General features: G+C 39.0%; 1 protein-coding gene and 1 long non-coding RNA gene across 2 annotated transcripts; both read left to right on the top strand.

Moving 5' to 3' along the window:
- Positions 1–288: 288 nt before the first annotated feature.
- On the top strand, positions 289–6,574 carry chp1 (calcineurin-like EF-hand protein 1). The gene is made up of 7 exons (XM_071498379.1): positions 289–649; positions 1,252–1,324; positions 2,545–2,625; positions 3,252–3,379; positions 3,500–3,561; positions 4,345–4,467; positions 5,061–6,574. The coding sequence occupies exons 1-7, from the start codon at positions 583–585 to the stop codon at positions 5,112–5,114; spliced, it is 588 nt and encodes a 195-aa protein (XP_071354480.1). The 5' UTR covers positions 289–582; the 3' UTR covers positions 5,115–6,574.
- Positions 6,575–7,385: 811 nt separating this feature from the next.
- Positions 7,386–11,941, top strand: LOC139632624 (uncharacterized). Its single transcript, XR_011693601.1, has 2 exons — positions 7,386–7,701; positions 8,380–11,941. It is a non-coding gene; the product is annotated as an uncharacterized lncRNA (long non-coding RNA).
- Positions 11,942–12,459: the final 518 nt, after the last annotated feature.

The following is a 12,459-nucleotide window of genomic DNA, read 5'->3' as shown; positions in this document are numbered from 1 at the left end:
GTCCCTAGCAGGATGGTCCCCCTCCGGGTAGACGCTAGCTAGTTTTTTCTGAAGCATGACTGAAGGGAATCTGTTCATTTCTAATAAATGTTCGTTATTTTTTTAATATATAATTATAAGCAGTAGGTTTATTTGCTAAATGGAGTTAATAATGTGGTATTTTGATATGAGATATAAATACGTACAAAAATGATCTTTGAATTTTGAGCAGGCAGGAAACTCTGCTGCCTAATTTGACGGGGGAGGGTCCTGGCAGGGAGGCGGCCTTGTTCAGCCCACCCATTTCATAAAGCAGGAAGACCACCTGACCGATAGCAGTCTCGGTAACATGTAAACACGACATATCAAGGCAAAGCGTGAAGAGCACAGAGAGTACCCGCTGAGTTACAGACACTCGGACAGAAAACGGCTGGTTAGTTCTCGGCTCTTCACATCGGAGCTGCCGCAGCGAACGGAGCAGGTTTTTAGCTCGCTAGTTAGCCTCTTTGCTAACTTCAACGTCGGTCCGGGGCGAGATTCTCCTACAGCTGGTCCAGGTTCGCGCAACTCTGCTCGGTTTAAACCCCCCGTTAACGTTTCATCATGGGATCCAGGGCGTCTACGTTACTCAGAGAAGAGGAAATTGAGGAAATTAAGAAGGAGACCGGCTGTAAGTAGAGTCCGAAACATCAGCTCCTGTACACACAACAGCATTGCCATTCATTGCAGTTAACCAGTGATTAACAACTGTCGTTTCCTCTGTAAAATCTCCAAATTACATATTAAGGAAGTTGCGTTAATGGCGTTGATTGTGTCTTTTATCACTTCTCTCCCTGCTCTGTCACCACTTAAGTACATTTTGAGCTCTTGTACTTTGAGTATTTCCATCTTCTGTTACTTTATACTTATACTCCTTTACATTTCAGAGGGTAATATTGTACTTTCTACTCATCTACATGTGTGACATACATACACTCAGTTGGCAGTTTATTAGAGTTTAAAGTTGATGCAGCTCCATACAACAGCCCCGCAGTAAATCCTTTAATACGCTTATAATGTTTTGGATGTTGATTTAAAATATCTGAGTTCCTCCTCCACCACTGTGGGTAAGAGTCCACTCATACAACCTGTGCTAATTCATGTTATTACCGGTGACTTCTGGTGGTGTAATGTGGTCTAGTATTTTGGAGAAAAGTGATTTGGCCTGAGGCGTTGTGTATCTGTTATCTTATCATCATTTGGTAGTGAAATGTCTGCCTGTTTTGCCCACAGTCTCCCACAGTCAAATAACTCGCCTGTACAGCCGCTTCACCAGTCTGGATAAAGGTGAAAACGGAACCCTCAGGTAAGCAATGACAAAACCACCACTGTGTGAATAAACCCATTAAATACCAGCCAGGAAATGTGGCTGATTAGTTTGGTTCCTTTACCCACCATTTTGGCAGGTAACCAGTCATAGCTCACAGGACATTTCCCGTTACACAGGTCGGATTCACTAGTTCTGGCCTCGCTTTTTTGGGTACTGAACCAAAGAGTCTTCTCGCAGTAGTAGATGTATTATTATTATTATTATTATTATTATGAAGACATTAGTAAATCAGCTTTGTGAGTGGCAGCAGTTCACGTCTACTTTCACTGTCTTGTTTTCACTTGGCAAAAGTTGTTTTCACAATCATTTTCTAGTGCAGAACTTGTCTGGAATGGAAGGACTGGAATTGGAAATTGTTAACAGATTGTACTAATTTGAATTTGGGCAGTTTTGTTTTGTTTGAATAAAAATTTATTAGATTGGAGACTATGTATTGTCATTAGATAAAGATATTCATTAAGAAATGGGTCTCATAGCAAGTCTGAAAGGATTCAGTGTGATTTCTTTTGTGGTTGATTAACATCTAGTTAACTCTTCTCACAATCTGGGCAGAACAAGCAATAGCTGAAGAAATGGGTAATCATTCTTAAAGTTGCTAAAACACACAGGTCATTGATTTGGCAAGGAGGAGTCATTTGCAAATCATTCCCTCAAGGATAGAAAAAATCTCTGTGCAGTTTCACAGAGCTCATTCTTTTGAAAGATGTCGTGTTTACACATAACAAGTTCCTGTCTCCTCTTGGTCTCGATCCAGTGCTTTCAGCCACAGCACATAGTCAGGAACAGCCTCATTTATGTCCAAGGTGACTTTCTTACCATCCATTAGTTGCCACAACAATCAGATTTAATATCTATATCTGGAGAGAAACTTCCAGTTCTACTGATGGACCAAGAAATGTTTTCAAATTCCAGAATTTAATCATGTGATTTTTTTTCCCAGCCAGAACTCATTTCAACATCAAAATTATTTAACTGCCATCTTCTTTTTTTCTCCTTTCATCTTTTCCTGCTCTCATATTTGCAGTCGAATCAAATCTGAGTTTAAATAATAATGAAGGCAGGGCTTTTTAAAGTTGAGAACAGTCTATGGCCTTTGGTAAATTGTAAATTTTTAAAGACAATTGTCTTTTAATTTCCTGCCTAAAAAAATATTATGTTGCCTTCTCACTTTTCATTCTATCTCCTGATGTCTGCAGTCGAGAAGATTTCCAGAGGATCCCAGAGTTGGCCATTAATCCTCTGGGAGACAGAATCATCAATGCTTTCTTCCCTGAGGGGTGAGTCGTCCCTGTCATTGGTCCGTGGTCTTTGAGAGATCTTGTTTTGCGCAGGTTGTGTTTGAGTCACAGCGACCACAAAGCTGAACCAGACCATCATGCTTTTCAGCAGTGGCTGCTCGACTGCAGGCTCAAGAAGCTCAGTCTTTTCTGCCAGTTCTGTGTAGAAAAAAAAAGTCAGCTGGGGTTTTTGTGCACCGCAGGTTCTATATGTATATTTGGCAGTTGTTTGCCTGTTTTATCAGTCTGGAAGCTGAAAACCAGATGTTTGCAGATGTATCATTAAAATCCCAAAAAGTCAGACGTGTAGGCGTTGTAATTTTAGCCGTGGCTTTTAATGGTTTCAGATTTGTTCTTGTTGCTCTGGTTCTGGCTTGTTTGCTTCACAGGAACTTGAGAATAGTGATGCAGAGTGTTTGACTTGGTGAAACGGTGTTAGCTTACGACCAGTTCGAGTTTTCATTGTTTCTCACACAGCTAATGTTTATTTCGAGCATAATGGTAACCTGAGCCAGCACAAAAGAATCAGTGATAGTTTGTGTCTGTTCCAGATCCAGGAAGTAAATTCTCTATCTCATGTGATTTTTTTTTTTTTTTTTTTTTTTTTTTGTGTCTGTGATTTTTAGAGAGGACCAGGTAAACTTCAGGGGCTTCATGCGGACCTTGGCTCACTTCAGACCAATTGAGGACAATGAAAAGAACAAGAACCCTGCTGCCAGCGAGCCACTCAATAGCAGGACAAACAAACTGCTCTGTGAGTGTTGAGCTCGGTCACACAGGGTGGAGCTGGTGACCACTATCATGAACATTCAGGGGATTTCATAATGTGGGCTTACTGTGTCTGTAATGACTTGCATATTTTTTATTTTTACAGTTGCTTTCCGTCTGTATGACCTGGACAGAGATGACAAAATCTCTCGGGATGAGCTGCTGCAGGTGAGTGGAATGGGTTTGTCATGTAAATAAGGCGCTGAGTCACAGCACTGTTTTTGGAAATGGTTGCTTCACACAATAAGTAAATCAGCAAGATGGTGAATAATTAGATTTCAAGGATGTCTTTTCTTCATGAAAATGCATTATTACCTCTGACAATATTTTCTATTCATTCTGTGCCTGACAAGAGAACAAATGCTATTATGCAATATCTATTTCAAAGTTCTCCACAGAGGGAAGTATTTCGATGTCAATGACAAGACTTTGCCCTTGTGCTGATAATGATGTGATCTCTCTCCTTAACCACAGGATGATTTTCCCAGACAGTCTAATATCCTGTATTAGTTTCCGTGTTATTTGTTGTCCCTCTGTGAAGCCATCTTGGTTTCAGTGACATTGTGTGACCTGTAATTGCTATAAGCTCAGGGTTAAATGACTCAGACAGATCTCTTGTTTTGTGCAAAACATTTGTGTCGCCTGCTTCATGTGATGCACAAGCCTGTAAGACTCGAATCATGCAACTCAAAATAATGTTTGTTTGCCTGTTTTTCAGGAAATATGTGTTCACTGTTATTTATCTTCATGTAATTCCTACTGTAGAGTGCTTCTGCTGTTTGCTTGCCATTTAACTGAAATACCTACAAATTATCTTGTGCAGTGCTTAAATACCTGTAGTATTAACATTGTTTTCAAAACAATTCACCATATTGTTTGGGCAAACATCATGATTAGTATTTCATGAACTGTTCATTAACCATAAAGGGACTTCCTCTTCATTCTTTCCAGGTCCTAAGGATGATGGTTGGTGTAAACATCTCAGACGAACAGCTTGGCAGCATTGCTGATAGGACCATCCAGGAGGCTGACACAAACGGAGATAGCTCCATTTCCTTCAACGAATTCATCAAAGTAAGTGTAGTGGTCAGAGGGCGTCTGTCACCCCACATATACAGCTCTCTTCTGAACTTACTTATGCTACTGCATGCTTTACTTTTTAAGCGAAACAATGCAGTGTTTGTACTGAACTAGTGACTACATAATAAATGCTATGTGAAGTGTGCTTTTCAACAAAGCTCTGACCATGTACCAATACCATGAGTACTTACTGTACATTTTTAGCATCGGACGCTCCAGTGGGACTAAGACCAGAGACCAGGAATGAAAAAAATACAGTGAGACCAAAACTCTGAGACCACTTTCCCATTCAAGTGAATGAGACCCTGTTGTATTTTCCCTACAGAACACATTTGATACCTTTGACCTTGCATATGCACAAAGTAGAACTTGTATCCCCGTTAGTTACTATGAGAGCAAGATGCACAGGATGAATTCTTTTGAGTTAATCCAAGATCTGGTTTTCCAAAGGGCATGTCTCATGTTTTGCAGTGTACATTTTTTTGGCTGTGACATTGCCACAGTATGGCCATTAAACATTACAGGACCACAACATCAAACTGTTATTTTTAGTTTTTGAACTTGTTCTGTTTTAATTGTTTTATCAGGTCTTGGAAAAGGTGGACGTGGAACAGAAAATGAGCATCCGGTTCCTGCACTAAGTTTTATTTTTTTATTTTGAGTGGAGCTTTAACATGTCAGTTGATGTCCGGATACAACCTCATCAAGCTTCTCAGCAGGCTGCTGTGGCCCACACAATGAGTACACACTGTCAGACCAAGCATTACGTAGATAATGTCATAGATCTTGAGTTTCTACCTTTGCACTGCTTTGTAAACAAAGGGAAAAGTTGTGTGCCTTGGGTTGTTTTATGCAATGTCACTATGTATTTCCAAGTAATGAAACATTATTTATTAGAAAACTTGTAGAGAGTCACAGTTAGTATCACTGCTGTTCCACTTTTCACATAAATATGATTTATAGCACGGTATGATAAAGCTTTTTGCCATTGCAGTGAGTATATTTACTCATACTGTTTCATGGATAATTAGCACACACTGCTGTGTCTTTGTCTGTACAAATATGCAATAGTTCAAAGTAAAACTTGTAAGCTGCGTGATCCCACTTCAGAACAGACAGTGTTTTTAATGCTAACATGAACTTATGACTCCTTTTCTTTGACTTGTGGCAGAGCAAGTCAGACCAGCCAGCCCTAAGTTTGTCCCTTGAAGCAAAGCAGGACCTGCTCCACAGATTTTTGTGTATTACTCACTGAAGTGCCATGGCTTTGGTTCTCCTTCATAAGTTATTATGTCAACAGCAAACCAATGGCCATGTTAGTGTGTTTTGTCTTTCACATGGGTTAACCTAGCTACTTCCAGTTGATTGTAATCACCTATTTCAATTGTTGGACTAAAACCAGAGCAAGTTTAACCTTCCTTCAAAGCTAGTAACCACCTGGGGCCTGTTGGAGCCATTTCTGCTTCATTGTGTTTATAAGATTGTATTTAAAGAACTGCTTATTCATTTATAACTAAAATTGTGGTGGTAAGAAGAAACATTTCACACAAAATGCTGCCATCTCTTTGGCTAGCATGTAAGTCTGTGAGTAAAAATAGTTAATTTGCAAAACAATATAAGGATTTAACTGCCACCGTGGCATGCCCCCACCCCCCACCCACCCAATTGAAACTTAAAAACTGGGCTGTGGACAGGTTAGTTAGGGTTAGACTTAGATCAGGTAATCCCACAATAACCTGCTATGCTTTAGTCTCCCTGTGGCAAAGTTTGTTTATGCACTGCTCCGCATTTGTCGTGCAATTTCTTTTGCCATTGATTAGTTTCATATGATAAAAGAGAATCAAATGCATTAATATATATTTTCTGTACCAGCTAGTGTAAAGGAATTGGAGTGGAAATGTCTGACCCTTTAATCTTTTGATGTGAATTTGTTAAATCATTACAAGAACACCCTCCAGCAGTGCAGGAAATTAAGCTCAACAATTTTGTCAATCATTATGTGATTATCAATCAGATATGATTCATATGTTATGTGATGTTGGTCTAGGTATTATCAAAGTGATTCATGAATTTGATTTGAATAAAATAAGTGCCATGCTTTCTTTGTGTCTTTTATTGGGAAGGTATTGTAGATTGGTGAGGGCCTGTTTTTTTGCTTAACTTTGTACTTTTGTCTCAGGGTTTATTCCAGTTGATAAACTGCATGAACTCTTAACATGTGGGATCCAGGTCAAAGGGCAAGACTCAAATCTGTTATTTTTATTGTGGATTTGAGAGATTCAGCTTCCAAAGGACACAGTACATAACTAAAGAAAAAAATGACCAATTAAACTAACAATATCGTACTTAAGTAGGCCTACTAATAACAATACCTTTAGCCAAGCCACCCCATTTTAGATGTTGTACTTACTACTCTGTGAGAGAACACAAGGGAGACAATTTTAAATAATGGAAAGGATTTTTTACTTTACATGAAAATCTAATTTATGAACTGTGATTAAATTAGAGCAAAGCTCCAACTAAAAGTTATTTCCATCATTAACTTATATGATTTTTGTCCATAATAGTTAATTGATTAATTTAGTCAGTAAATATTAAGATGCTAAACAAACAGTCCAACATGATAATAAATGAATGCGGCTCCAGACCACCTAGCATCTGATAGACAGCCTTCTTTATACACGTAATTTACTCTTTTAATACTTAAGTACATTTTAGAACTAGCTCTAATATATTTTAATTTAAATTCGACCCTGTTTAATTAAATCAGATTCATTATTTCGGGGATTTCTGGTCATTTCAGTCACACTTGAGTTCCGGTCGCAGTCACTTTGATTGATGACCTTTCGGAGTGAAGAAAAAGTACTTCCGGGGCGGGCGTTATTTTTGATTGACAGGTTTCCGACACAATCGCAGCGTTCCGTTAGCTCGTAGTAGCAGAGCGAAAATGGCGTAGAGCGGCGGGTGTGCGGAGACGGGGACGAGGGGACCGTCTTCTCTCCTCTCCGGTGCGCAGGGGGGAGAGAAGGGGCCGGAGGCTTTAGTTTACTCTTTTTTAAATGCGTCCCCAGCCGACGCGGTCCCTCTTCACAGATGAAACCCGGGATACGTCCAGTCCGGGACCCCCCCCCCTCCCCCTCCCCCGGCTTTTGTTTACCATTGTGTGCAGCTGCAGCTCAGACCACTGCCGAAATATCTCTGCACCATTTCCGACCAACTCGCACCAAGGTCAGTGCCTTGTACTCTCAAACCAGCGGTGAGCTGAATGTTTGTCTCTGGGAACATGCATTCAGTTTCAGCTATTTCAGGTATTTTCGGGACTAAAGTCTGCATCTCTAAAGCAAGACAACTCTCTCTTGGCTGAAAGTCAGAGCATCAGAGAGATGAATTTATTATGTCACTGGGTTACAGTGTGTTTATGGGAATGTCCCCATATTCCACTTAAATCATAGTGAGCTCCAGCATATTGTCTGGGGAGTTATTTGCATGTGCGTCCATGGAGCAGGTCCAGGGTTTGTCTTATTATTCAGTTATTGAATTAACTGGTGGACAGAAAATTTGCTATAACAATTTTGAGAACTGATTGTCAGCTCCAGCTCTCTGGTGTAATTATTTGTCGTTTTCCTCTGTTTTATATCACTGTAAAGTTATTATCTGTGGGTTTTGGATTGTTGTCTGGTCAGAATGAGTCATTTGCAGACTTTACACTGGGCTTCAGGAAATGCAACATGTTTTCTGACACTTCATAGACCAAAGGTTTAATCAGGTCAGCAAAAAAAAGGAGGCCATGATCATTTTACTGTAATCTTGTCTCCTTCCTGCTCAGCTTGTGAAAGACAAGTTCAAAGGTACAAATTAAAAGAGAACTATAAAATAATTTATGAACGATATGCATTTTTATTCCAGGATGGCTTTTCCAGTAAATGCAGTTGTGAAACCAGCTGAAGCCCAGACTGGAGGAACGTTTCCCTTCAGATCAGCCCGAGCACCATCGACAGATCGCTCCCATCACCACCCAGACCTGTGGAGGTAAAGAACAAAGAGTCATTGAGAAGATGACCTCTTTTGGGGTTTTGGGACACGGGTGCCCTCCTTCCTGCTGTTGCTGGGACACTGGCCCTCTCTCCTCTCCACAGCATCCTATCTTGTCCTGGCCTGTTTCTGCAGCGTGATCATCAATGAGGACATCTTCCAAGATTTTGGAATGGTCTGACCTCCATCACACACAATCTGACTATGTCTACTTGTAGCCTCCCGCTGGCTGAAGAGCCAAAGAGTCTCTGCACTGGTTATATTTGTCTGAAAGTCTCCACAATTGAGACATTTTCAGTCAGATTTGGGTTAGACTTTTCAGGCTGCACGTAAACATAGTAACTACAAAAAAAAAAAAACCAACCCTGTTCTGCTGTAATAAGATCAAAGCAGTTTGATAATGAACAAACTGACTGCTCCTGTTTTCTGGGAAGAAAGTAAAGACACAAGATACTGTAGCAAAGATCAAGGCTTGTGATTGAATTAGACTCATAGGATGCTTTTCTTTTTTTTTCCCCCGCACTACCTCATTGTCATAACAAGTCCGACAGGAGTGAAAGGGAGTGTGATCAGTACAAGTGGCCTAATAGTTGTCAAGCACCACAGCAGTTTTATATGTTGTTCCTGGATGAATTTGGTTTTAGTTGTGGGGGATTAATAAGTGAGGTTGTCAGCAGGTGAACAGGAGAAGACCAAGCAGCACAGAACACAGTGTCATTTACTTTCAGTTCAGCCACACTGACTCACTAAAACTATGGTCTCCTATGCTTCTGTTCTAAAGGAAGGTCACAGGATCGTGTTTTTGCTCCAAACTCTCATTTTTAGTATTTTGGATTTGTAGAGCTCTCCTTTGTCAAGTCTGCAGGTTTATTCACAAATTGCAGGTAGAGACAGAATTACCAATATTTCCCTTGTGATTTAATCCTTGAGATCCCAAACATTTGGCAACTTATACTACTTAAAGTTGGTCTTTTATTATGAAAGTCTAGTCCAGTTTCCCTCTCTTAGTAAAATCTTCATTATGTCTTTGTCTTTTCCCCCTTTCACAGACTTTCAATTAGTCTTTCTCCCGCATTTATTCTCATTTTATCCTTTTATTCTATATGTTCTCATTTTGTTATGTTTCTCCCTTAACGTTAACTCTCATTTGCTCATGTTTTGTAACCATACAAGAGATCTATGAAGACCATTTTTTACATGATGCCAGTAGAGACAGAACTGACCATTTGATTCCTTTTATTTCATGAACCGCAAGACAAAATAGCCCAAAAATTAAGTAAAAAATGATTTGTCTCTAAACTGATAATAGCAGCTTTATTTCACAGTGTATTTGTCTTAATCTGAGGGAAGCCCTGGTCTCATTTTTCAGTTTTCCTTGTTCATTTTTTATATAATTTGTAAAAAAAAAAAAAAAAAAAAAAATCACATTTACCGGGATTTGTGCAATATTTGATCTTAACTGTCATGTTGTTGACCAAACTGTATATTGTATAAACAAGTGACAAGTTGTTTGAAAGCAACAAAATCACCAATGTCTTCCATTAAGATATGTATAGACTCGTGCATTAGCTTATTTAGCGGGACTGTGGTGCCAACATTATAGTAGCCATGCATGACCAGTAGTGATGCTTGCTTCATGAAGAATAATGAAACCAATTTCTAGACTAAGCTGGAGCTCGAAACCGTGGAAACCATTTCAGTAAAATTAAAGGGTGGTAGACTTAAATACTAAACCTTTAAATACACCACATCTAGATACAGCTGTGCCCTAAAATCTTAGACTAATGCAAGATCTCGTCCTTTATTCCATGTCTAGGTCGTGTAATGAAAACACAATTGAAATATGACACAATCAGGATATGCAGTTATAAAGTATTGATTGAAGTCGTTTTACGTAGGCATATATTCTCAGTATAAGTTAGTGCTTTCTAACAGATCTGCTGTATGTTCTTAGGATTCTTATCTTTTCCAAAAAAAAGCTGAAGAGATAAGAATGTATTCATGCACTCTCAAGCATCCAAAGAATTAGGTAGTTATTAAAAGACAGCCAAAAAGCACCCAAGAGACAAGTCTCAGACGTGACAATGATAGAAACCTTTGGAGAGATGTTATATTAAGAGTAGTACTTTAATCCTAGATTTGGATCTAATTGGTAGAGATCCAACGTGGTGTTTTAGTCCTAGAATTAAGTTCTCACCATGACATCGTATTGTACATAATACCTCATAGTTTTTTGGATTCAGAGCGTTATATTTCAATCCATAAAAATTGTATTTGATTAGTTTTAGAAGCAATAACCTACAATAATGCATGAGTTTAGTGCCAGGGTGTAAGTGTTAACAGGAACCCCCCCTCTCTTTTATGCTTATGGTAGCTGTCTATCCATTGGTCACTTTTTTGGGGAGTCATATAATATTTGGCTTTAGAAAACAGTATCACTTATGATGGTTTGGGATACTTCCTGCAGAACAAGGTGTATGTGAGGACTGCTGTAGCATAACGATATTACAAATTTAACAGAATGCTTATATTTTTCAGAGACTATTTTCCCTGCCTTGTATTCTTTCAAACCAATCAGTACATGAGAGATGCTTTAAATTTCAACTCTTGTAGCATTTTACTTCCTCAAAACCCACCCCTTCCTTTAGAAATATAGGCTTTCAGTAGCTCTGTGGCTGCAAAGTACTCACTGAACGAACTTGACACTTGTTTGAAAAGCACTTTCTCTCTATGTACTGACTTGCACCATCATCATCACCATCCTGTCTTGAATAATGTGTTCTAAAAACCCTGTAATGCTCTTTGTGGGGATTTATAATCACAATTTATAAGCAAGTAGGCATCTAGCAACATGAATATATGGGTTTAAAAAATATGCATGACTTAGCAGAATAATGAATGATTTGTATTGCATGCAATAATCCAACTTTGTAATGTGAATGAGTGTAATTAGGATATTGAAATGTTCATATCAGATGTTCTGTGATAAGGTGACAACTTGGGGACGGTTGTTTGACACTACAACAAGCATGTCGAAGTAGCTTTGATCACCAGTTGTGGTTTTTACAGACTAAACAGCACCAAAAAAAAAGAAGCACCGGAGAGCAGTTTTCAGTGTTTCTGCTCTCACTGTCTCTTGCGTCAGTCATGACAATGGCAGTACTGCCACAGTGCAGCTGAAAAACACTGATCAACCTTTGTTCCCACAAAAAAAAAGAAAAGAAAACACAAAAGCCTAGGTAAGAAGATTAATGACATTACTTTGTTGATCAACTTTTCCACTGAGGAGGTGGGCTGTGTAGAAACTATGCACTCCAGACGGAGGAAGTGGGCATGCTTATTATGTGTGAGCCTCTTGTCTGGTTTTGTATTTACTAAAAAAAAATGAATCTGTATCAGAAATTCAGCAATAAAATGCAGCATGGTGCCAATTGGATGGCTGGGTGTTGATGTTTCCTTCCAGTCTAAAGTTAAAGGTAAGGAGAGAATACCTCATTAACAGCCATGTGAGGCTGTAATACTTGTTACAAGCCAGAAAACACAAATATTGAATATAAATCAAGATAATACATTTTGCCCTGATCTGAACTGAATTTTAATATTAAAGGATTAGTTCAACATTTCGGGAAATGCACATATTCACTAAGCAAAGATGTCTTTATGCAAGGTGTGAGGCCGCTGGAGGCAGGAGGCAATTAGCCTAGCTTAGCATAAAGACTGGAAGCAGGAGCAAAGCTAGCCTAGCTCTCATCGCAGTTCAAAATGTTGCTTAAGATCACCTCTACATGTTACCAATGAACACACAGTACATACAATAAATAAACTTACTTTTGAAGATTTCCATAAACTTAAGTGTTGGATAAAAATGAGTTTTAATCTCACAGAATCACCAAAGTCTGGGGACGATAAGTGTCCTCTATGTTATGTCTGTTCAAAAAATGCCAAGATATTTCA

Source organism: Trachinotus anak, unplaced genomic scaffold (genome assembly GCF_046630095.1).
Source record: "Trachinotus anak isolate AG129_WGS33_773 ecotype Australia unplaced genomic scaffold, CSIRO_AGI_Tana_v1 ptg000015l, whole genome shotgun sequence".
In the NCBI taxonomy this organism is placed as follows: Eukaryota; Metazoa; Chordata; class Actinopteri; order Carangiformes; family Carangidae; genus Trachinotus; species Trachinotus anak.
The sequence above is the reverse complement of the archived record's forward strand: the minus strand, read 5'-3'. Positions and strand labels throughout refer to the sequence as shown.

What these genes read in the sequence shown, in the direction of transcription:
- chp1 (XM_071498379.1), top strand. Translation starts at nt 583, where the DNA reads ATGGGATCCAGGGCGTCTACGTTACTCAGAGAAGAGGAAATTGAGGAA. An exon ending in AATTAAGAAGGAGACCGGCT is followed by an intron (nt 650 to 1,251) that starts GTAAGTAGAGTC and finishes TTTTGCCCACAG; the next exon opens with TCTCCCACAGTCAAATAACT. An exon ending in CCTTCAACGAATTCATCAAA is followed by an intron (nt 4,468 to 5,060) that starts GTAAGTGTAGTG and finishes TTGTTTTATCAG; the next exon opens with GTCTTGGAAAAGGTGGACGT.